At 39.0% G+C, this 24,582-nt stretch overlaps 1 protein-coding gene across 5 annotated transcripts in view; it reads right to left on the reverse strand.

The window, feature by feature from the left end:
- LOC138137149 (micronuclear linker histone polyprotein-like) overlaps window positions 1-18,766 on the reverse strand; it is a 54,156-nt gene extending 35,390 nt beyond the window's left edge. The window contains exons 1-6 of one of the 5 annotated variants that reach the window (XM_069056467.1): window positions 14,847-15,940; window positions 14,631-14,792; window positions 14,296-14,583; window positions 14,090-14,200; window positions 13,867-14,040; window positions 13,570-13,812 (exon numbers count right to left, since the gene is read on the reverse strand). In XM_069056467.1, the coding sequence (XP_068912568.1) occupies window positions 13,676-13,812; window positions 13,867-14,040; window positions 14,090-14,200; window positions 14,296-14,583; window positions 14,631-14,792; window positions 14,847-15,696 (1,722 nt within the window). In that variant the 5' untranslated portion in view covers window positions 15,697-15,940 and the 3' untranslated portion in view covers window positions 13,570-13,675. Of the gene's footprint in view, window positions 1-13,569; window positions 13,813-13,866; window positions 14,041-14,089; window positions 14,249-14,295; window positions 14,584-14,630; window positions 14,793-14,846; window positions 18,250-18,306; window positions 18,395-18,497 lie in introns of those variants that run through there. The other 4 variants (XM_069056465.1, XR_011161575.1, XM_069056466.1 and 1 more) reach the window with 4 other exon arrangements.
- Window positions 18,767-24,582: the final 5,816 nt, after the last annotated feature.

Raw genomic sequence — 24,582 nt, forward strand, 5'->3', positions numbered from 1 at the left:
TTCCTGGTCGGCGCATCTCAGGCGCCAAGCTATTCTGGCCAAGCTGTAAATGAAACATTTCAATACATGTTTCTTCTTTATTATCTACAGCAACTCCAGAACCCTTGTTACGATTAGTTTGGCTTCAAGACCGTGGGGTCTGTAAATTTTTGGGGCTTTTAAAAAACTTGGCTAATATTGCCACACAAATTTTATAATATTTAATTCCAAAAAATCCTTGTCAACCACTGGTTACTACTTTGCATCCACATTTAATACAGAATTCCATATTTACCTGTGATAAACACAAAAATAAAATTTGTAAAGTTATTATCCAATTAGTAATGAAACCAAATTTAAACATTTGTTTATTAAAAAAAAAAACAGATTACGATAAAAACGAAATCCATTCAGAATAAACTCACAAGTAGGAAGGTTTTAAAATTATAAACTTACGAGAAAGGTATTGTCTTCATGCAGATAGATAGTTTTACTTTTAATTTTTCTACTGTGCTCTATCCATTTTCAGATTTTGCAATTCCATTTTATATTTAAATATTATGTTTCATAATTTGATTATTGTAATTATTAGGTACTCTTACGTTCATGAAACGTATACTTACGTGAAAATTTATTTTGCGTCAAAATGACAAAATAGAAAGTGTTAACCTAACAAAATAAACACGTTAATACGTTATGTGATTGTGATTGGATAATTTCAATTCAAATTACATTTTTCTTTTCCATTTCGCTAACAGATGGAGTTGGTTGTAATGATTTGCATGACCAACTTCATTAAACTATGTTATGGCCATTCCAAATGTCGAAAAAAAGTAAACCAAATGACAAGTCGATGATGGAGATGAAGTGGCGATATCTAGTGAAATTTAGAATAACCACACATTTAAAAAGTTAAATATCAGGTTATGTTATATGCCATTTCATTGTCAAAAACTGTCAGTTTATACGTTTTCGTCGTGGAACTTGATCATTTCGGAGTAAAACGATGCAAGAATTACAGAATTCGAGGTTCTAAGACGCTAACTTTCCTCTAAATACGTTTTTACACACGCAAATATGAAGGATCACAGCAAACCCGCGCCGAATCGGAATTTCGTCGTGGAACTTGAACATTTCGGAGTAAAACGATGCAAGAATTACAGAATTCGAGGTTTTAAGATGCTAACTTTCCTCTAAATACGTTTTTACACACGCAAGTATGAAAGATCACAGCAAAACCGCTCCGAATGGGAATTTCGTCGTGGAACTTGATCATTTCGGAGTAAAACGATGCAAGAATAAATAAGACGCTAACTAATTTTTCATGTTCCTGCCATAGTGTCATAAAAGTATAAACTGACAGTTTTTGACAATGAAATGGCATATAACATAACCTGATATTTAACTTTTTAAATGTGTGGTTATTCTAAATTTCACTAGATATCGCCACTTCATCTCCATCACATGACCAACTTCATTAAACTATTTATGTTAACGAATTTCTTTTCTAGTACCACAAATTTCCCGAAGAACCTCAAACCATTTAGCTCTAACTCCACTGTCGCTGGGAAATTGAAATAAAGGTTTTTCAGAATTGCCACAAATAATGCATTTAATGAGCATTTTCAGAGTTTTTTGATTGACAAAATTTCAAATTTGGCGGCAATTTTACCTTGATGTCTAACAAACAGATGGCACCACTTCATCACTATCCATAACATACTTTATACGAAGCGCATTTTAATGGAATTGGAATGGCCATAACATAGTTTAATGAAGTTGGTCATGTGATTTGAATACATTACTTTTTCCGCCAAATATTTGAACCTGCGCAAAACGGTAACAAATGTGGTCGTGATCGTCATCGAATCGGAGGAGCCCTACGTTGTGATTTTCTTTTGGCGGAAAAGGTTCGGAATGCGAACGGTGAGGGTTCCAGTTGGAAGAGTGCCGCAAATAAAAACACACATGTGAGGGACGCAAAATACCTTTTATTAAAAATGTCTGTAATAACTTTGATGAAAAAGAAATTGGAACGAATACAAAGGACAGAAATTAAGTTTAACGAAGTACAAGAAATTAACTAGTTGAGTACATCACAAAGATAAACGGCAAGATGAATGCAACAATATTTAAAATAACAGAAAAACGGGCACATGACAGACAAAATGACAGTTTAAAGCTTGCAAAACAAGTAAACAAATTATAAGGCAGTTATTACAGACAGGGACGGATGAAAAACCCTCTTCAAAAACCGTATCCCAGGTATTACTCATATTTTACAATTCGATTAATGACAAACAATGTTTAATTTGGAACTACGCGGTCAAGGTACGCCTACGGGAGCTTAGAGCTGGAGGTAACAAACTTTCGGCCGCGAGGGGACTCAGAAGAATAGTCTGAATCATCTTGAGAGCAAGCGACGTTTATAGATATTCGTGGTATTAATGAACGTCAGACTATTTCGCCGACCAAGTAAGAGTGACAGAGCGTCTCGGGGTTGTACGATTAGCATCACTAAACAGCATCAGCGAATATTTAGCTCCACCGTCCCCAACCAACCGTTTCCGGACAAAACCCCGAAATCTCTATAACCTCGACGGAAGCTTCACGAAAACATCCCGCCGCCGCAGATGCGAAGACCTAGGTCCGTCTCCGCTAACGGCTTTAAATAACCGTAGCTTCCACAGAAATTTACTAAACAAACCCCACGACTTCCTGATTGTCACCTAGCTCCCATAGGGGCGCACTTACAACATTTTACTTTAACCTTTCCGAAATCTAGCAACAACACAAAGAAAAAAAAAACGAGTTTAATTCAATCGAACAAGCGTAACATTTAAACGACGAGAAAATTCAGCAAAACAAAGCGCAACATTAAACAATGATAAATAAACAAAACAAAACGCAACATTAAACCATGCGCAAATAAAAGGGGACAAAACGCGAAGTAAAATAACGATAAAATAAAAAAACGCTTTAACTGGCACAAATATCGGTAAGCAGCATAAATAACGAATACAATAATCGTTGGTAATGTTAAACAAAAAAGAAAATGGCGGGTCGAGTGCTTTTAGAAAATGCTAGTAAAAAAACAAAATGGACGCTCGCGGTTCGGACGACGGCTACTAATTTCCGAAATTACAAGATTACAAAAAAATGAACCTCCCGGGAGAAACTTAGGGATAACGCTTAAAATTAACAAATGGGCGTTTCTTAAAGAAACAGCATGCAACAAAATGAAATCTACAACATACCCTTACCACGCGGTCCTGGTCCCAAAAACAAAACAAAGGACAACGAACGTGAGAGAAATAATTACCCGTGTGGATAAAAAAAGAAACTGCCGGATTCTTCACGGGGACACAAAATATTTACTCGGGACGGTAGAGTAATTGGTTCGGATTTAACTTACAAATTTGAGAAACTTGGATCGCTCTTCGCAAGGTGTGTTCGTTTCGAAAAACTAAACAAAAGTGACCTACCCTCCTTCAACCACCCGCGCGAGAGAGCTTCAACCCCCCGCTATATTTCCGCTCGCAGTTCCTAGTCTAGCCGCTAGTACCTTCACATTTGGCGCGCTGTTGTGGCGGTACCGGAAATTTAAATTTAAATTTTAAAATGGGTCACTACATGGTTAAGGGTAAATTTTTTGAGGTTAGCGGAATCAATGCTCCATTGAAAATCCGAGCTTTGTTACGGCCGTAATAAGCGCAGCGCAGTTCAGATTTAGTAGGCCATGTCAGTACTAATCATGGATTTATTAGTACTGGATACGGCAATACCCTATAAACGTATGTCGACTTTGAAAAAACATATCACAGACTTCGGTACCTTCCCCCATTTCATTCTAACCTGTATTAAAATATGTTTCTCTCTGTTATTACAATACGTATGTCGTTTTGATGTTTCGCAAATGTCAATTTTGAAGTTTGAAATTAATTCAAAAGTCTGAACCTGTGGTCTGAACTGTCATAAAACTTCCTGAATTCGTAAAATAGAATAATTGCAATAATGAAAACCTGCAGAATTTGTTCTACACCTTATTGTTCTTCAAGATAAGACTTGTCTTTTCACTGGTATGTACCTAAAATAGACGATTCTTTACAAATACCGAAGACCTGGGTGAAAAAATGATTTCAGTTTTCCAAAAGAAACCTTCTTAAGAAACAAATGGATATCAGTGTGGAAGAGACAATCAAAGTTGCAAACGATGCGGTTATTCTGATTAGGATGAATGTAAAAAAACATGCAAATTTTTAAAAAGGATTTGTATAGGTATCTTCACAATACTTACCTGAATTTTCCTACCACACCTAATGCCCCCTATAATCTCAATTTCGCAGAAGAACATTGTAGTGGCAATAAAGGTAGAGCGTATAAAATTTAAATATTTAATTTCTCTTTCATAACTTACTTACCTATTTTTAAAAATTGTTAGAAAATAAAACTACGGCTACTCAATCAGTAGATTCGAGATATAATGCAGATGTAACAACAGAGCATTTTAGTAGCCCTCGAAAAGCAAAACGACATGTAAATATGATCCAACAATATGTTGACGAGCAAAGGGAAATACACTACGAATGTAAGAAAACTGCGAAAGCTCTAAACAAAAACAAGATAAGAAGTAAACTTAACAAAGTTGTATTATTTAATAATTAATAAATATAAGAATCTGTTACGATTAATATTTATTTTGGTGTTTTTTTGTAAGTTTCATGGATACTTGTGAGTTTGAATTTACGCACAAATTAAAGTTAAGTGGTTCACAAAAGTATAGTTGTTGAAGGCAGACAACTTTCTTCACCTTTGTAGTCCAAACCTGGATTTCCTTTTGTGAAATCTTTACCAACAGCATTGTCAGTGTTTCACATTAGACTGAAAAATACCTGGCTTTAGACGAATTAGTCATTCTTAATATGTTCAAGTTCTAAAACAATAATATTTGATAGAGTTAACGGTTCAAATACTCTCGAACTATGCAAACTTCAGAGAAACAGATTAGAAAAAAGATGACACGAATGACAGGAGAGTAATAAATAATTGATAGATTGAGAATTTAAACCAATCAGAGTCGGGGGACTCGCTAAAGGATAGTGCTAATACCCAGATAATGCGTTGAGAGCGACAGAAATAGATGGTACGTCTTGTTCAACTATGATGGCTGTACACCGTATCCAGTAATAATAAATCCATGGTACTAATACATCCATGCTCCCTATACATTTTTTGGGCACAAAGCGTTTACCGCCATCTCTTATCCTGGTGAGGGTACAAAATCACAGCCTACTGGATGAGTTTACCTTTCCTTTGATTTTTTTTATCATCGCAAATTTTCACAACAAATTAAAACGCCAGCAATACTTTCGATATTTTATTTTCAACCGTTTTTGATACAGTTCTGCTTCATTTTTATAAATATTATTCCTAAATGCTATCGTTCTCGTATCCTACCACTTAAAATTAAATTTTACACCTTAATGTAAATGTGGTTAAATGAATTATTTTACCAATAATTTCATCTTCAATTTTATTTTTAAGTGAACGAAAAATTAACATTAGGTACTTATGTTTGAATTACCGTTAAAATTTTGCTTTTCATATTATGTTACTGAATATAATTTTGAAAATATACTACTTATCATGGAAAATGCAACACCCAGAAATAGTGAATATTTTTTGATGAAACTTGGTACAGTAATTAGGTGTTAACTAAAGATAAAATGATGAAAGTTTCAGTAACATTGGTCCATATGTTAAAAAGTTCTCTCAGTAATGGGTTGGACCGCCTCGAGATCCTCTACACTTGCGGACGCACCGAGGCATACTTCTAATCAGATGGTTAATCTCGTCTTGGGGAACCGAATCCCAGGCAACTTGAATTTCATGTCTGAGTGCAGCCAAAGTCAACGGAGGGTTGTGCAAATTCGTCAGTCTTCGACCCATCAAATCCCACACGTGCTCGATTGGGGATAGATCAGGAGATCTCGGAGGCCATGGAAGTAAATCCACCTGAGAGTCATCTAGGAAGTCTCTACTAACGTTGGCAATATGCGGCCGCGCGTTATCTTGTTGAAATAGAGCATTATTTACTCTTCGAAAGTAAGGTACCACAACAGGCCGCAAAACCTCCTGGACATAGCGAATTGCTGTCAGGTTTCCCTGTATAAAGACTAGACGAGACCTGCTTCCAAAACAAATTGCTCCCCAGACCATTACACCAACAGTTCTTGCTACGGGCCTTTCAATAGAAAAAGCAAAATTGCGTCTTTCGCCACGAAGTCTCCTCACCCTCCGCCGACCGTCGTGCATGCCAAGACAAAACCGGGATTCGTCACTGAAGATGACGGAATTCCACTGTTCATCCCACGGCTTCCTAGATTAATAAGAGTCGAAGCCTCTAATACGGCTGGTCGAGTTCCTTGAACTGTCTGTTCCTTCAAAAGCCAAAAGTATGGTAGCGCCCTCTACCAAAAAACGAATATTTTTTTAATTAAATGAATGAAAAATCGTATTAATGTTTTTTTTTTCTATCAATAATCTACTTTTTGAAGTAGTGTATGTAACATACAAATTACGATTCTTTTTAAAATGAGATTTGTACGCGGTTAAGCAGCCAAATACACAAATGTATAGTGGCGCCCTCTCAGGAACAGAAAAAATGCCTGCAACTGATGAACTCGACCAGCCGTATTAGAGGCTTCGACTCTTATTACTCTAGGAAGCCGTGGTTCATCCCAAGCAATTCTCTCATTACACCAGGCCAAACGCTGGCGTCGATGATTTGGAGTTAAAGGCAACACTAAATGTGGACGGTAGGATCGTATCCCAAATGATCTTATTCGCCTATAAATCGATGACATTGACAATTGGCCTTTCTACTGCGCGGTACCAAGCATTTGCTACCTCTCGAGTTGTCGAAAATCGATCTCTAAGGGCCAAAAATCTAAGATGGCGATCTTGTCGATCTGTAGTCCTCCTTCTTGGTCCAGTACCCCTTACTCGCTGATGTCTTCCTTCTTCAAACCAGGCATGACAACACCGTAACACAGTAGCCACATTTCGTCACACACGATGAGCGATTGCCCTATAGGAAAGACCTGCTTCTCGCATTCCAATAATGCGGCCTCTTTCAAATTGAGTTACGTGCTGATAATGGGCTCGTCTTCGTACTGGAGGCATAGTATAGCATTAACACACTTTAAATGCTGCGATATACTGAAGTTATTGATGATAACTGATCCTCAACAATAAAAAGAAATGCATGTTCCTGTTGCGTTACACTTGGTTCACTAAGACGGGAACTGGACTGCTGAACTGAACTGCCGGGTGTGATGCTGGGGTGGAATTTGATTCCTCCTGGTGCCTCACAGAGCGGTAGTCGGGGGTTTGGGTCGCCATCTATCGGTGATGGCTGATGCTGGTGGAAGTTCCATTGGGATCGTCTAAGGCTCGTAGGCAGTAGCTGGTGATGCCATCTTCAGGCGATCGTTGGGAAATCTGCCGATAGATCTATTGGTGGTTGCGGATGTATTGTTGGTTGCAGTGACTGGCTTCCAACAGGTCGCTACATCACCCCCCTCCCAGCGGGATGGTCGCGGAAGCGGACAGGGCGTTGGATGTTGCGTCCAGATCGCGTTTGTTGGGTGTTGGTGTCTGTTGTGTTTGTTGCTGTGTTTGGTGGAGTGATGGTGGGTTGTGGTGGGTCTTCATTGGCGACGTATGCGGGTTTGAGAGGATCTGTCGAGCCGGAGGTCGGACGACCGTTGAGGAGCAGGCGAAAAGTTCTGTGATCACGGCGGAGAACTTTGTAGGGTCCGTCGTACGCCGGTTGAAGAGGAGGTTTGACTGCGTCGTGGCGTAAGAAGACGTGGCTGCAGGTTTCCAAGTCGCGGAAAGTGAAAATTTGTTTGTTTCTGTGACTGCTTGTTGGTGTTGGACGGAGGTCGTTCATCAATTTTCTGAATTGTTGAATAAATTCGGGGTCGCTGAGGCGTGATTTGCTAGGGTTGAAGAATTCTCCAGGCAGACGAAGGGTTTGACCGTAGATTAACTCGGCTGTTGTGGCTTGTAGGTCATCACGCCACGCGGTGCGGAGGCCCAACAGAACGAGGGGAAGCGCTTCTGTCCAGGTTTCGGCGTGGCAAGTGAGGGAAGCCTTTAGTTGACGGTGGAGTCGCTCAACTAGTCCGTTGGCCGCTGGGTGATATGCGGTGGTACGGAACTGGGTAGTACCACATATCTTGTTGAGGCAGCGAAAGAGTTCGGATTCGAATTGGCGGCCCTGGTCGTTGGTGAGGCGAAGAGGCGTACCGAACCTGGAGATCCAGCCTGCTACAAATGTTTGTGCGACGGAAGCAGCGTCGATGTTGGTCAAGGGGAATGCTTCGGGCCACCTGGTGAAGCGGTCGATGCACGTCAGCAGATAGCGGTACCCGTTGGAAGGAGGTAGGGGGCCTACTATGTCGACGTGCACGTGCTCGAAGCGGTGATTGGGGGGTGCGAAGCGTCCGATAGGAGGCGAATTGTGACGCCAAATCTTAGTTCGCTGGCATTGGGTGCATGTGCGGGTCCACTGGCGACAATCTCTCTTGATGTTGGGCCATACAAAACGATCTGTAACAAGCTTTGTAGTGGCACGAATGCCTGGATGAGAGAGGTTATAATAATAATAATAATAATAATAGACTTGTTCCCACCAAGGGCGCACTATCACAGCGAGAAGCGCTGGATAGCATTGACCCGCAAACGGGCTCGGCCGATGTTTTGCCGTGGAACAAGTTCCAAATCCAACAGGTGTAGACCCAATTATTGGATCGGAACAAAAAGAAGCAAAAATTTAAAAAGAACAGAACAAAACACAAAACTAAGATAAGACAGAACAGACAATCACTCACGTGCAAACTGCTTGACAGAGTTCACTCTAGACATAGAACCACCGCCTCAGTGACCTCCTTTATAGAGCACTTGAAGAGATCCACCTCATCCTCCAGCAAATTACCCAGTTATGCAACGAGTTGAAGACGGGACGTCGGAGGGTTGGTGTGACAAAGGGACGTGGTTCACCGGTTGTTGTGTCACAATAGAGTGTCAGGTTGGTACCAGGGATAGTGATCTTTTCCAGACGGAGGCCTGTGTTGGCGTCTGGGCGAAGAAGTTCCTGCAGTTCGGCGTCGTTTTCTTGGGCCATGCTGAGGGCGCGGAAGTCGCCGGCTGAGGAGATGCTCCCAATGCGTGACAGGGTGTCGGCGGGGATGTTCTCGGGGCCTGGGACGTATCTGACATCTGTGGTAAATTGGCTGATGAAGTCGAGATGGCGAAACTGACGCGGTGTACACTTCTCGGGTTTCTGTGCGAACGCGAACGTCAGTGGTTTGTGATCGGTGAGTATGAAGAATGTTTGGCCTTCCAGCATGTGACGAAAGTATTTGATCGCGGCGTACACGGCGTAGAGCTCGCGGTCGTAGGCACTGTACTTAGTCTGTGCTGGAGTTAGTTTCCTGGAGAAGAAGGCAAGCGGTTGCCAATCGTTGTTGACTCGCTGTTGGAGGCAGGCGCCGATACTGAAGTCGGAGGCGTCTGTAGAGAGGGCGAGGTCAACTCCAATGACGGGGTGTGCCAGGAGCGTGGCGGTGGAGAGACTTTGTTTGCAGTCTGTAAATGCTTGTGCCATCTCTGGGGTCCAGTTGATCGTTGCTTTGCTTTTCGTTTTTGGAGTGAGAACGGCGCGAAGAGGAGCTTGGAGACTAGCTGCTTTCGGGATAAAGTTCCGATAAAAGTTTATTAGTCCCAAGAATTGCCGTAACTGTTTCGCTGTTTCCGGTCGCGGGAAGTTTGTGATCGCGTCGGTTTTTTCGGGCGTCGGTCGGATGCCACTCGCGGAAACGATGTGTCCAAGAAATCGGATTTCGCGTTGGCCGAACACGCACTTGTTACAGTTTATGAGGATGTTGAAGCTTGCGAGTCTTTCACACACAGTACGGAGGTGTTTTAGGTGCTCTTCCTCGTTTTTGGATGCGACGAGGATGTCGTCTATGTACACATAGCAAAATTCCAGGCCGCGTAGAACGATGTGCATGAAGCGCTGGAACGTTTGTGCAGCGTTGCGGAGGCCGAAGGACATATACATGAATTCGTACAGTCCGAACGGTGTCGTGATTGCTGTTTTCGGGATGTCTTCGGGTGCGATTGGGATCTGGTTGAAAGCGCGCACCAGATCAATCGTCGAGAAGATGATGCAGCCAGCAAGGTTTTGAGAAAAGTCTTGAATGTGCGGCACGGGATACTGGTCGGGTATGGTGCGTGCGTTGAGGGTGCGGTAGTCGCCGCAGGGTCGCCAAGAGGAGTCTTTTTTGGGTGCTAGGTGTAGCGGTGAAGACCATGGGCTTGCTGAGGGGCGGATGATGCCGTCATTGAGTAGTGCCTGAAATTCTGTCTTGGCTATCTGCAGTCGAGTCTTACAAGAGATAGGAGGTCCTGGCGTGGTGCGAATGTGATGCACGGTGTCATGTTTGAGGGTGGTTCTGGTTTGCTGTGGGTTGGTTAGTTGCGGAAATTCTTTGAGCAGGCGGAGGAGATATATTGAATCAGTGATCGCAAGGAGACGTGGAGGATTGGTCGCGGTTATGGTAGAGACGGTACGGACGCTGAGGGACGTCTGGGTATCGATTAACCGTTTGTTGCGGGGGTCGATCACTAGGTTGAAGTGGCTCAGGAAGTCCATTCCGATGATTGCGTGTGTGACCGCGGCTACAATGAATTTCCAGGTAAATTGTCGTCGTACACCTAAGTTGAGATCCATGGCTCGAAAACCAAAAGTTGTAATGGTGGAGCCGTTTGCGGCATGTAGATGGAACTCGGTTGCGGCGGGACGGTAGCGTAGCTTGTTGACGGGGTAAACAGATATTTCGGCACCGGTGTCCACCAGGAATCGCTCTTTTGTGGCGACGTCGACTACGAAAAGGCGGCGTTGCTGGGGTACCGGACCAATTGCCGCCGTGAGTGGTCCAGTACTTAGTTTTCCGTTTGGTAGGAACAAGGCTGGGTGCATTTGGTCGCTTTCCCCTTGAAGCGGTTGTGGTACCAGCAGATTGTGTTTTCTGGTTTGTCTTGTTGTGCTGCTGGTCGTGCTGGTGATTGGTTACGGCGCTGCTGGCGGTTGCATGCTTTGCGGAGCTCGGCTACTTCTTTACGTAGTTGCGCGAGTTCTTTGCTAAGGTCGGTTGATGTTGCTGCTATTTGAGTGGCGTCAATGTGTGGCGCAGTGGGCAACATCTCGTGGACCTTGTCTGCGAGTTCAGCGAGCTTGTCCAGGGTGGAGTCCGTCTGTGTGGTCAAGATCACCTGAGTTTGGTGCGGCAGGCGATTTGTCCACAGGGATCGCAGAAGGTTCTCTGGTACTGTCGCTAGGCTTCGGAGGTGCCGTAAAAATTCAGAGGGCTTGCGGTCCCCTAGGTCTTCTCGTTGAAGAAGTTGTTGAATGCGTTGCTCTTCAGAGCTCGACAGGCGGGATATTAAGGCTGTCTTGAGTGCTTCGTACTTGTCGCTCCTAGGTGGTGTTTGCAGAATGTCGCGGACGACTTGTGCGTTCCGGAAGTCAAGGTTGGAGACCACGTAGTGGAACTTGGTGGTGTCGGCCGTGACGTTAGCTAGTGCTAGTTGGCTTTCAAGTTGCGAGAACCAGAGTGCGGGCTCGTTACTCCAAAATGGTGGGACTCGAACTGTGACGCGGTCTACTTCAGGGTTGCGGAGCGCAGGGGCCTCAGTCTGCACGGAAGCTGTGGATTCGCCGTTGTTGGGCATGGTGCGCAGTCCAGGAGTCAAAAGTTGGTAATCACCACACAACACTCGCGAATGGTAACTACGTTGGCAGACTGGACTGACACTACTGGGGGCACTTGGGAGCCACTGAGCACTTCTGGGGGTACTTGGGTACACTGAGCACTTCTGGGGGTACTTGGGTACACTAGGGAGCACTGAGCACTGGGGTCACTGGGGTACACTGACTCACAACTGAAGCACTGGAAGACACTAGTGAATCACTACTGGAGCACTGTTTCTCGGGGTCACCACTGTTGCGTTACACTTGGTTCACTAAGACGGGAACTGGACTGCTGAACTGAACTGCCGGGTGTGATGCTGGGGTGGAATTTGATTCCTCCTGGTGCCTCACAGAGCGGTAGTCGGCAAAGCCAGTAGATAATATAAAGTACCGACACGGGTGACATTTAGTGACACTGACAGCACCAGTAGCGATGGGTCCGACAACAGATGTCGCTACTTAAGCAATTTTTAAATTTTGCCTTTGATTTTCACGGAGTATTTTAATGTCTTTTTGTTGCAAAACGGAACGATGATTGAAAAAGACAGATTCACATATTAAAAAAATACATATGTTGGAATCGCATTCCATCTCAGCACCTTTTTGTCAGATCTCCCTTCAAACTGATCAAAGGTAAAATGTTTCTAAAAATAGACGAAATTTATTAAACTATGTATGTACGAAATTTAAAGATATGAATGCTCTTGTATGAAAATACTAACTTCGCAAAGTCGAACGTTTTCAGATAATTTTCTTCGTCCAATATTTAGAATCCAAGCCTTATATCGGCTTTTATTCGGTAAAAGCTTACTCCAGAAAAGCTTTTGCAATTAAGGGCACAACAAGACGGCATTATTGCTGAATAATTTTCAAATGGACTTTTTAAATTTCGAGCGTCAATGTGATAAATTCGCGATTGTAGCGCCTCGAGCGGAATTCTAATCGTTAGTGGTGCTGTCATCCGTAGCTGTCACCCGTGTCGGTACTTTATATGTATCAACTGGCTTTGGTAGTCGGGGGTTTGGGTCGCCATCTATCGGTGATTGCTGATGCTGGTGGAAGTTCCATTGGGATCGTCTAAGGCTCGTAGGCAGTAGCTGGTGATGCCATCTTCAGGCGATCGTTGGGAAATCTGCCGATAGATCTATTGGTGGTTGCGGATGTATTGTTGGTTGCAATGACTGGCTTCCAACAGGTCGCTACATTCCGATAAGAATAATCCAAATTCCATGTTCCAGCGGTACTACATTATTTGTGAACGTGACACAGCCTCATTTTGAATTACAAGATAGTGACATAAAGATTGACACTGCTTTGACTGATTTTTAGATTATTGAGATTACTTTGAGTTTAAATTTTTGACTTTTTAAAACATTTGCGCCCTCTTGCGGTGTGGTGAGGGTGCGATAAACGATTTTCCAAAAATTTATTAGGGACTTTTCATTCTATAGTATTTTATTTTCTCTATGACTATCCATAACATACTTCATACGAAGCGCATTTTAATGGAATTGGAATGGCCATAACATAGTTTAATGAAGTTGGTCATGGTGGTTCATGGCACTGACCTCTATAGAGGTCAGTGGTTCATGGTTTGCTTTCTAGGAACACTTTTATTTTGAAATTGAAACGGCCATGTATACACGTCTAGTGTATATCGATACAGTTGGCCATGCCTCTACACGTAGTGTGTTGATCTAGTTACCTTAGGGATATCGTGTTAGTAGCGCCATCTTACGGGTGGTAGTATTACAAATAGATCACGATTATAAAGAACGTAAAGGTCTCTTTTAATAATAAAATGTGTACAAAATTGTTGTTAAACAAAATAAAAATAACGATATATTAAAAGTACGATATAGAATTAAGAATTCAGGGAAAAGAATCCAACCACGAATCAACGGAGTATAAGTTTCTTTTGTCAAAAAGAGATGTGGAACTTGTTGATGCCAGTGTATTAGTTTTTTCTAACACAGGACTTGCATCTTGTGTTCCTGAACCACCCTTCCCTGAAATATCAACGCCACAATTGTAAACAGAAATATTTTTTTTTTATAATTTACCATTTCTAGACTTCAAATCCAAACTCTTGGCCCTTTTCCTAGATGGGTTTTTGGACAATCTTTTACATGCTTGACTACTCTGTCTACTTTTATTTACTACAGTGCCCAAAGTGACATTTTCTTGTGATGAAGTTGGTACTGTAGAATTTAAGGAAGCCTTGCCACTATTCCTACCTGAATATACATAGTGAGACAATAATCCACCACATCTTTATGCTTATACCTCTCTTGCTGGAAATACCACATGAACTCCTAGATGTTCTTTTCACTGTTCTTTGCTTTGCACTCAGTGATTTATTTAATCTTTCTGGTAATGGTGTAGATGTTGCACCTGCTAATTTTAAATCAACATATTCCAACCTATCACAAAACACTTCTCTATCTAATTAAAAAAAAAGTAGTGAAAATAAAACAGTGTGTATATTTTACCATCGATTTGTAAACGCTGTGACCTCCTTGGTTCTGATTTACCCAAACTCTTCTCTGGAGGTTTAGTATTTTCTTGATCATCTGTATTTAGTTCTACTTCTGTACTGGAACATTGATTATCACTTTTTCCATTAGAAACTACTTTTTTCTTTGCTTTTACACATCTTTTTTTTAATTTTTTCAATTCTGAACTATTATTAACTTCATGAATCTGTGTTTGTGAAGGTGTGTCATCGATACCAAGAGAACCATTATGTTTTTGAATATTATCACTTTTCAATACTTCATCTAATAAAAAAATATGTAGTTAAAATAAAACAGTGTGTACATTTTACCCTTGATTTGTAAGCGCTGTGACCTCCTAGTTTCCAATTTATCCAAACTAAATATTTTCTCTGGAATTTCAGTATTTTCATCATAATCTATATTTACTTCCACTTGTGTATTGGAATGTTGACTCTTCTTTTTTATTTTATCACAAAACACATCTTTTTTATCTAAAAAAAGATATTAGTACTAATAGTTAAATTAAAACAATGTGTACATTTTACCCTTTATTTGTAAATACTGTGACCTCCTCAGTTCTGATTTATCCAAACCAAATCTCTCCTCTAGAGTTTCAATATTTGCTTCATCATCTATATTTAATTCTGCTTGTGTACTGGAATATTGGTTAACCTTTTTTCCTCTAAAAACTACTTTCTTCTTTGCTTTTACACCTCTTTTTTTTAATTTCTTCAATTCTGAACCATTATTATCTTTATGAACCTGTGTTTGTGAAGGTTTGTTACCAATATGCCTTCTAAGATTTTCACTTTTAAATAAACTGTAGCTTTTTATTAAAACAATTTTAACCATTGCTATGTTATTTTTGTACCATTTACCATGAACACCTGAAAAAATTGTTAACAGTAAGAAGTCAGCATTTCTGCATGTTATACCATCAATTAAAGTCTCTGAATACTTTTCAATTCTATTCAGCATTCCTAGCATAAAAATAAAAGATTCTTTTGGAGTTAGATCTGTATCTTCCACTTGTTCAAAAGTCATATCTTCATAAACACGGTCTTCATTGTTGTTACCTGGATCAACCTGTGTGTTTTCGAAGTCATGATCTCTTTGATTATTTAATCTACCACCAGTTTGATTATTTGCTTGATCTGGACGATTTGCCAGGTCCAGTAAAAACTCACTTGAAGATACATCATTTGGGTTGTCTTCATTATTTGGGTGAAGAGCTATGACATCAAAGTGATGATTATTTAATCGAGAACCAGTTTGAGAAGTTCCTTGATCCAGTGAAAATTCACTTAAATCCGATCTGTCGCGAAGTGTTACAATACGACTGTGGCGATTTAATTGGGGAGACAGACTATCGTTCGATTTGCTCCAATCGTTCATTTTCTCGTTTCAAATAATTTGTCAACTGCTCACGATATTTTAAAACTGAACGTGTAAGTTTCGGCAAAATGTTTAGATTGTGCTCCAGAAAAAAATATGATAAAAAAAATAGTTTTAATTTGTAAATAACGCGCAATAAAATTAATCTCACTTTATAACCTATATTACTGTTTGGCGCTTAAACCTTAACCGTGCCTTAAACGCCTTAAACCATCAACCGCCAACCTGTTAATTCGTTATAGTTACCAATAGTTACCAACTTACCAAGTACCAACTACCAACGTGACAAAACAAAAAGTATAAAGATTTTGACGCTTTTTAAAGTTTTTATTAGATAAAATAAACACACACGTGTAATATGTATGTACATCAGTGCTTTTATATACATAAAATTACATTTAATTTACAGTAATATACAAGACTTAAAACTAAATGTCCACAGGTCGAGATCAAAACTTTTAAAAGCACTCCGCTACGCGTCGTGTTTTAAAGGCTTCCTTATAAACAATATTGTACAATGAAGGACATGGAATCCTGGGCAGTCTGTTATTGTCGTTTCAAAAAGTGACAATGTAAATGCACTTTTACCGTCATTATGATTGATATTTTCAAAAAAACTGTCAAATTAACTTAAGCTTGGTTATGAGTAGCTAAGGTATGGTTTAGAAATGTTGACAATGAATGACACATCTGCCCAGTTTTCCGTGTCCCCAATAGTAAAACAATACTCGTAAAAAAATAAAATAAATACAAATTCCAATATTAATAAGATAATAATATTAATAAGATAATTGGATTCATCTCTTACTTTGAGTGGAAGTGGTAAACAAAGAAGTCCTCACCAGGGGCGGCTTCTCCGGGTAGGCAGGGGAGGCAGTGCCTCACCAAATACTTTACTAACCAAAATCTTTTTTAATAGATAATTTTTGATTTTTTTTAGTATAAAAATATTTTTATGTTTGTATACTTTTATTTTGTATCTACATTGAATTAATTATTATCGAAGAATAACTGTTGCATGTGTTAATTTGATTATGTATTTTGTATTTGGCGTGTTTTGCATTCGGCTCCTTCGCTTCGGACTGCAGAGCCCAGAGCGTAGACTTATTCAGAGCGTTCAGCGTACCGTAGAGGCACCGTAGACTATGCCACGTCATTTTTCCGCCTAAGCTGTGTGGTTGGTGGAATAAAGAACTGAATACCATCAACCCGTCATACACTGTTATTGGTTAGAACTGCGTGTTAGTAAAGTGCAACTCGAGGCTATGCCTCGGTAGTTTTGTCATTTTCATTGTAGTCGTAAAATTTTATTTTATATTAGGATTATTGTGACTATGAGCGATTAACGGACACAATGGTTGTGTCGAAAAGGTTGGGAAGCGGCGCGGGCGTGAATCATGCGTTCCTTCAGCTCGACCTCGAACAGAAGTTGAAATTTAATGTTGTTGTTGTTAAACATTGCGGTTTAGTTAGGTTATGCAGGCTAGTGATGGTAAGTAGGTAAGTAGCAATTTAATAAAAATGATCTCAATGGCAAGTACCAGTCAAGAACAAGAGGCGGTTGTCGTTCCTGTTAACGTCGATCTCGATTTTTTGATAAATAAATGCCGGTCTTGTAAACTTTCCTACGAAGATAAGTTTTATGTAGATTAAACAGTTAAAGAGACCTTGTCCTGATGTAATTGATCTAAGTAAAACTTTGGTAACTACTGGTAAACAGAATAGTGCATTTACTAATTCGTGGTAGGTACCTACGGAAAATATGATTGGCTTGTTGGCAGTAAATTACTTAAAAAACTTTTTTTTTATTCTATTCGTGACTAATAATGAGACAGTGTGGACAAAAACAGGGTATTCTGATTTGAACGATTTAGGGCGTGCATTAGAGAAGCACAATAAGAGTAAAGAGCATATTGCTTTTGCTTGTAAATTCGTTCTTTTTCGTTTTTTTAGAAAAGTTTAGATAAGAATAGCGTACGGGAAAATCGTGAAATTATCAAGTCTAATTTATATTGCAATTTTTTTGTGCCAGCAAGAGTTGTCGTTTATTTTCCATAATAAACAATGCATGATATTGTTTTCTTAATGTTACTGTCATTTTCAAAACGTCCAGGTTAGGGAAAAGTGGAGCATCTTGAAATTACGTCTCACCTTTGTAATAATAAGCATTATATCCATCACCACCGTTTAACTGGTGCAAGGTCAAAAAAAAATAACGCGAAAAAACTGACCAAAAAAAAATTGCTAGTGCCTACCCGGTTTTGATCTTGACGAGCCGCTACTGGTCCTCACCATCTTGGTCTGTGGTAAGTAAAGAGCGATCAAATTAATTTGTAATCGAGTCATCCATGGATTTGAATCCGTATGTCTTTTAGATTGATATGTCCAGATCTAACCTTTGTTTTTTGTTCAAGAAACGACATACGATTTCGGATTCATGGATAACTCGATTACAAATTAATTTGATCGCTGGATATGTCTTTTCTGGCTCTTCCACAGACCAGGATTCAGGAGAATGCCCAATGATGGTAGGAGGTAAAGCTCGAAGCGCATCTAAATTAAAATAAGTATCAATTAGGTATTTGAACTATAACATAAAAACAGACCTACCTTTTATTTTTTCAGGAGTAACATACATATTTATATTCTTCCTGAAGGTGACTGAAGCAGTCTTCTGTCTTGGAAGATTCCTTAACGCCTGAGAAACAAACATAATATAAATAATTAAATATAAATTTTGATTTTTCGTAAACATTGATTGATTATTATCAAAGTTTAAAAATTTCATTTTTACAGCCTACCTGCGATTTGGAATATTTTCACATCCGGGTACACAACACGGCTTCATTTTTTTTACAAATTGTCCAAAAGTACTTAAAAATTGAACACAAAAACACAAAATCTACATGTATTTTTCCACTTTCCACTAAATTGCGTCATGCCTCGCAACACTTTTCTGGGAATTACTAGGAAAGTGAATGCGATTGGGGATTTATCCAGGATGACCAACCATAGGAATTACTAAATTGTGTTGGTAGTAGCAAATTTTTTAATTTTTTTCTGATCTGAGCGCCATCTGTAGTTGCCGCAAAATATTAAACTTGATTCAAGGTCGTCTATTAGAGTGCCCTACCCCTGGATAGAATTTTAGAAGATGCAAGGAAGCAATGCAGTGAACAATTATCATGAGAAAATTTATTAAATAGGAAAGATGTGAATTATTTGTTTACCAAACATAACATTGACAAAAAAAAGACGGATGAAATGATTGTAACAGCACTAAAAGTTCAAAAAGTTCCTTTTTGAACAAGATAAGAAATAACATATGCTGTATTATAGGTTAAAACATATTTACAAAAATTAATTAAAATTTGTAAGTAAATTTTGTCTCATCAATTGTGAGTGCAACTTTATTTCCAATTTTCGCTTTTTACACTCACCAAGATTTGCCCAAGGCTTTAAATCTGCCTTATTTAAGACAATTTAAGATAACGCTTGCAGTATTTTCGTGAGTTCAAAAAAAAAAATACGAAAATTAATTTCATAACCTCACTTTTAACAACAATTGACTTGCAAATGAAAACTTAATTAATACAACTGGAATTTTGCAGGTTTATTAGAACCAGTTAATTGGAATGGCTTCACATCAAACTTGGCCAGCATGTGAAGATTTTACATACATGAAAGTTTGGGAAACGATTAAACAAATGGAGGAAACTCGAACAGTAAAATTACCTCTGAAGAAAATAAATCGCGAGGACTTTTTCAAAAAATTTCAGTAAAATTTGTCATTTTCTCAAAAAAATTGTTATTTATGTAAGGTAACAATGTTTTCTCCCTACCGGTTAGAAATGTAGGCTGTGGATACCTCATTTGAGGTGAGAAAATTCAACTTTCTCGCTAAGGTAAGAAAGTTAATCATGAAATGTTTATGGTAAAACTGTACCAAAATACAAATGTCAAAAGTGTCAAAAGTGAAATAAGTTATTGATAAATGAAAGCCAATTCAATGAAGTAAGTTGGTAGGTCAATCATATAATCTGGAAAATAAACAGATAAGCTAGGTAGGTAGATTACTTTACCCTGTTTATATCAAATTTTCGAACAAATCTCAAATCTTCAAATGCGATGACAAGTTAATTAAACAAATAACACAGCCTACTATTCAATTCTCAAAATTTTCGTTTTAATCACGAATATAACCATCTTTTTTGACTTTTTTCAACAAAGTTGGGCCGGTAGGGAAAAATAGTATATTTCAAACCAAGGTAAGAAAGTGGTTTCTTGCAGACCGCAGGCAAAGATTATAAACCGAGTCGTAGACGAGGTTTGTAAGTGCCTAAGGTCTGCAAGGACACTTTCTTAACAAGGTTTGAATACAATTTTTTTCCCTACCGGCACAACTTTGTTGAAAAAAGTCAAAAAAGATGGTTATATTCGTGTTATTTGTTTAATTAACTTGTCATCAAATTTGAAGATTTGAGGTTTGTTCGAAAATTTGATATAAACAGGGTAAAGTAATCTACCTACCTAGCTTATCTGTTTATTTTCCAGATTATATGATTGACCTACCAACTTACTTCATTGAATTGGCTTTAATTTATCAATAACTTATTTCACTTTTGACACTTTTGACATTTGTATTTTGGTACAGTTTTACCATAAACATTTCATGATTAACTTTCTTACCTTAGCGAGAAAGTTGAATTTTCTCACCTCAAATGAGGTATCCACAGCCTACATTTCTAACCGGTAGGGAGAAAAATTGTATTCAAACCTTGTTAAGAAAGTGTCCTTGCAGACCTTAGGCACTTACAAACCTCGTCTACGACTCGGTTTATAATCTTTGCCTGCGGTCTGCAAGAAACCACTTTCTTACCTTGGTTTGAAATATACTATTGTTTATTCATCGTTTAGGTAGTAGGAAGGTCTATCAAAAAGAGAAGAAAAAGGCGAGGTTGTCATTTAAAAAACAATGATGACGTCCTTGTGCAAAAATACATGACGTCATAAGTAAAATTTTTATGTCATAAGATGGCTAGCTAATTAAAAAATAACATTCACCTGTCCGAGCGTTTTCCTGAAAACATTAAATAACGCAATTATAAATTTTGTTCCTTACTTTATCACCACACTATTAAGTTGCACAAACAGGCTGCCAATTTTTTCGACTCCCGCCGTACCATTGTCAGTTCAACCACCATCATATGTATTATAATTCAGATTAGTAAATTTCAGAAAACACGAATTGCAATTCAGATTTGTCAATTGTATTTAGAAAGTGTTGATTGTAATTCAGATTTTTAACTTGTATTTCAGAAAGTTTTAATTATACCTAATTTAGAATAATAAATTCAATTTCAGAAAGCGTTAATAGTAATTCAGAATAGTAAATTCAATTTCAGAAAAAAAAAATTGAGAAAGCATCAATTATTGTAATTCGGATCACTTGTTGGGTTGTATTTTCAATTCCGCCGGGGTCATTATCACTCGTAAAATATCCTGCATTGCCAACAGGATAACAAACTTTGGTTTCAGAAGTATATACCTACCTACCTATTTTGAGAATTTCATTTTTAAATCAGTAGAGGGAGTTGGAGAGGGCACGCACTTTTTTTGACCTTGACCTCTAAGCCCCTCCCCCTGACCTTGATAACCCCACTACTTGACCTTAATATCCCCACCACTTGACCTTGATAATTTCCCCCACCAGTTGACCTTGATATCCCCACCACTTGACCTAGATATCCCCACTACTTGACCTAGATATCCCCACCACTTGACCTTGATAATTTCCCCCACCAGTTGACCTCGATATCCCCACCACTTGGCCTTGGAGTTCCCCCACCACTTGACCTCGATATCCCCACCATTTGACCTCGATATCCCCACCACTTGGCCTTGATAAATTCCCCCGTTCCTGATAAAAATCTGTATAAATGTATATTCGTATGGTACGGTTGGTTAAGTGTATTTGATAGGTAGTGATGGCTGGTAAAATGTGGTACCGAATGACGTGTAAAGGTTATGTGGTGTTGACGCAAAGGTTGTATTCGAAATTGGAGACAGAAAAGCTGTTTCTGACTAAAGATGTCATGTGTGAAGGGTGTTTCAAGGAAGATCTGCGCTGTAATGGTTTAAGAGGATCATCGGAGGAGAATGCAGAAAAATTTAATGGGTTTTGCATCGATATGGTGTGTGACGAGAATGAGTTACATGATTTATTGGAGAAATATGGACGAGAGTGTCGGAAATGTAATAAAATATTCTTTACGTTTGTTGAAATTAAACCGGAGGATACATATTTAAAGGAGTTTTTGTTTTTATAACTATTGTTGTAATCTATGAATAAATGAAAATTATTCTAAAGATGGTTTGTTTTAATGTATTATATTATGTATATAGAATGAATGTTTGTGGGAAAAGTGTCAGTTGATGGTGTTCGATTCACTCAACATAATGAAAGTATATAATATGTCCAATAGAAAAAAAAGATGTTAAACGTAAAGGTGTTGTCTTGAAGAAAGGAAGTGCTATAGTTAATAAATTGATTGATAAACTTCCGATAGAATTACATCTACCAGGATATAATTTTTGTGGTCCAGGTACAAAGTTGACAAAACGACTTGCTCGAGGTGATAGTGGTGTAAATTTGTTAGATTCGGCTTGTAAAGTTCATGATATAGCCTACTCCGAAACAACAGATTTAAATAAAAGACACGAAGCAGATAAAGTTTTAATTGAGAAAGCAAGAGAACGTCTCAAAGCAAAAGATTCTAGTTTTGGTGAAAAAGCAGCGGCAGCAACAGTGTTGGGTATAATGAAGGCTAAAGTAAAATTAGGAATGGGTTCACGGAAAAGAAGTAAAAGAAGCAAAAAAAGTAAAAGAGGTCGTATATTGGTTGCACCAAAAAGTGGTGGATTTTTACCATTTCTTCTTCCCCTGCTTGGGGCGTTTGGAGCGTTGGGTGGAGGTGCAGCAGGAATCGCGACTGCTGTAAATAAGGCAAAATCCGATAAACAACTGTTGGAAGAAACTCAAAGACATAACAAAGCAATGGAAACCATTTCATCGATTACGAAAGGAAAAGGAATGCGTAAGAAAAGAAAAAAGCGTAGACAAGGAAAAGGACTATATGTTGGACCATATCAATGGTATCAAAAAAACTACCGATAAAATTACCACATCATGCATTGACTAATGTGGAATTATTACGGTATGTAAAAATATTAAATATACCAAATTTTAGAGGAATATTTATGCGTAACGGTTTACCAAAACGTATAAAATCCAAAGAAACCGGTATTATAAACTTGGATGATAAGAATGGACCTGGAACACATTGGACAGCATATATAAAATTAAAAAGTGAAATTTTATATTTTGATAGTATGGGAAACTTACTTCCTCCGAGAGAGGTAATACATTATGTAGGGCAGGTAGCCACCGACCCCCGCGCCAAGGTGTGAAAAAACCCACCTGACCACTGGTCGAGGCGGCAGTTGTTTGTTCATATTTCAATGTAGTCATGTAGTCTGTATGTGAGAATAAAAGTAGTAACACGACATGGCGCTGCGACAATAGAACTTGTAACAAAATTAAATAAAGTGTGAAAAGTGAGTGCTGCTAAATTAGTCAAGATGTCGAACGTCCTGCCGAAACTGGAACTAAGTAATGGGGAAAATCCAGCAGAGCAATGGTCGGTGTGGCTCAATAGTTTCAATATTTATCTAGTAGCAACGGAAATAAACTTAAAGGATGAGAAGATCCAAATCGCACAGTTACTACACTATGGAGGACCGGAACTGCAAAAAATCTATGGCACATTTACGTTCGCAGAAGGCGAAAGAGATAAATTGAAAGTGGTTGTAGACAAATTTAATAATCATTTCGTGCCCAGACAAAATTTAACGTTTCGAAGGTATAAGTTTTTCACGACAAAACAGACCGAAGAGATGACGACCGAGCAGTTCGTCACCGATTTGAGGAAACAAGCCAAAGGATGCCAATTTGGGGATTTGAGCGACGAGCTAATCAAATTGACGTTAATATGCGGAACCAGGAACGGAGAAATCAGACATCGCCTCCTACAGGAAGACGACGTGGACCTAGGAAAAGCCATCCAGCTATGTTCGGTGATCGAGGACGCCAAGGCACAGGCAAGGAGAATGACCAATACAACCGAAGTAAGCGACTCCAGCGACGTAGACAGGGTGTCTAAGAAAACGGTCAACAAGCAGCCAGGGTCCTCGAAGGTACAGCATCGTCGGCAGAGCTCTCCGTCCCAAACCAAAATACAACCAAACGGTAGGAATAATTATATAAATAACTGTAAAAGATGCGGCAAAAGTCACGCAATTAACAAGTGTCCGGCGCATAATAAAACGTGCAATAAATGTAATAAATTAAATCACTTTGCAAGTATGTGTAAGTCTCAAACGCAAATAAGTACTATAGAAGGAAATAATGAAAATGCAGACAATGAAATTGTATATGTCGGTAGCGTAGACAAACATGTAAAATCTTCGACTCATAACCAGTCTTGGGCAGTAAATTTAAAAATCAGTGGGAAAAATTTAACCGTTAAATTAGATACAGGTGCAATGGCAAATATCTTATCAATTAACAGTTTTCACAAACTTTCGTTACCAAATTCAATAATTACTCCAACTAAAGTAATTTTAAAATCATACACGGGAAACACATTACCCATTTTAGGAAAATGCAACTTAAATTGCGAGTATAACAACAGTAGTTATAAAATTGAGTTCCATGTTGTAAATGATAAAACTGAGTCGTTATTAGGACTCCAGTCCTGCATTGCCCTTAATATCCTTCAACGAAACGAAGCAGGTATTCAAGCAATAAACAAGGTAGCAAATACC

This window comes from Tenebrio molitor, chromosome 8, assembly GCF_963966145.1.
Source record: "Tenebrio molitor chromosome 8, icTenMoli1.1, whole genome shotgun sequence".
In the NCBI taxonomy this organism is placed as follows: domain Eukaryota; kingdom Metazoa; phylum Arthropoda; class Insecta; order Coleoptera; family Tenebrionidae; genus Tenebrio; species Tenebrio molitor.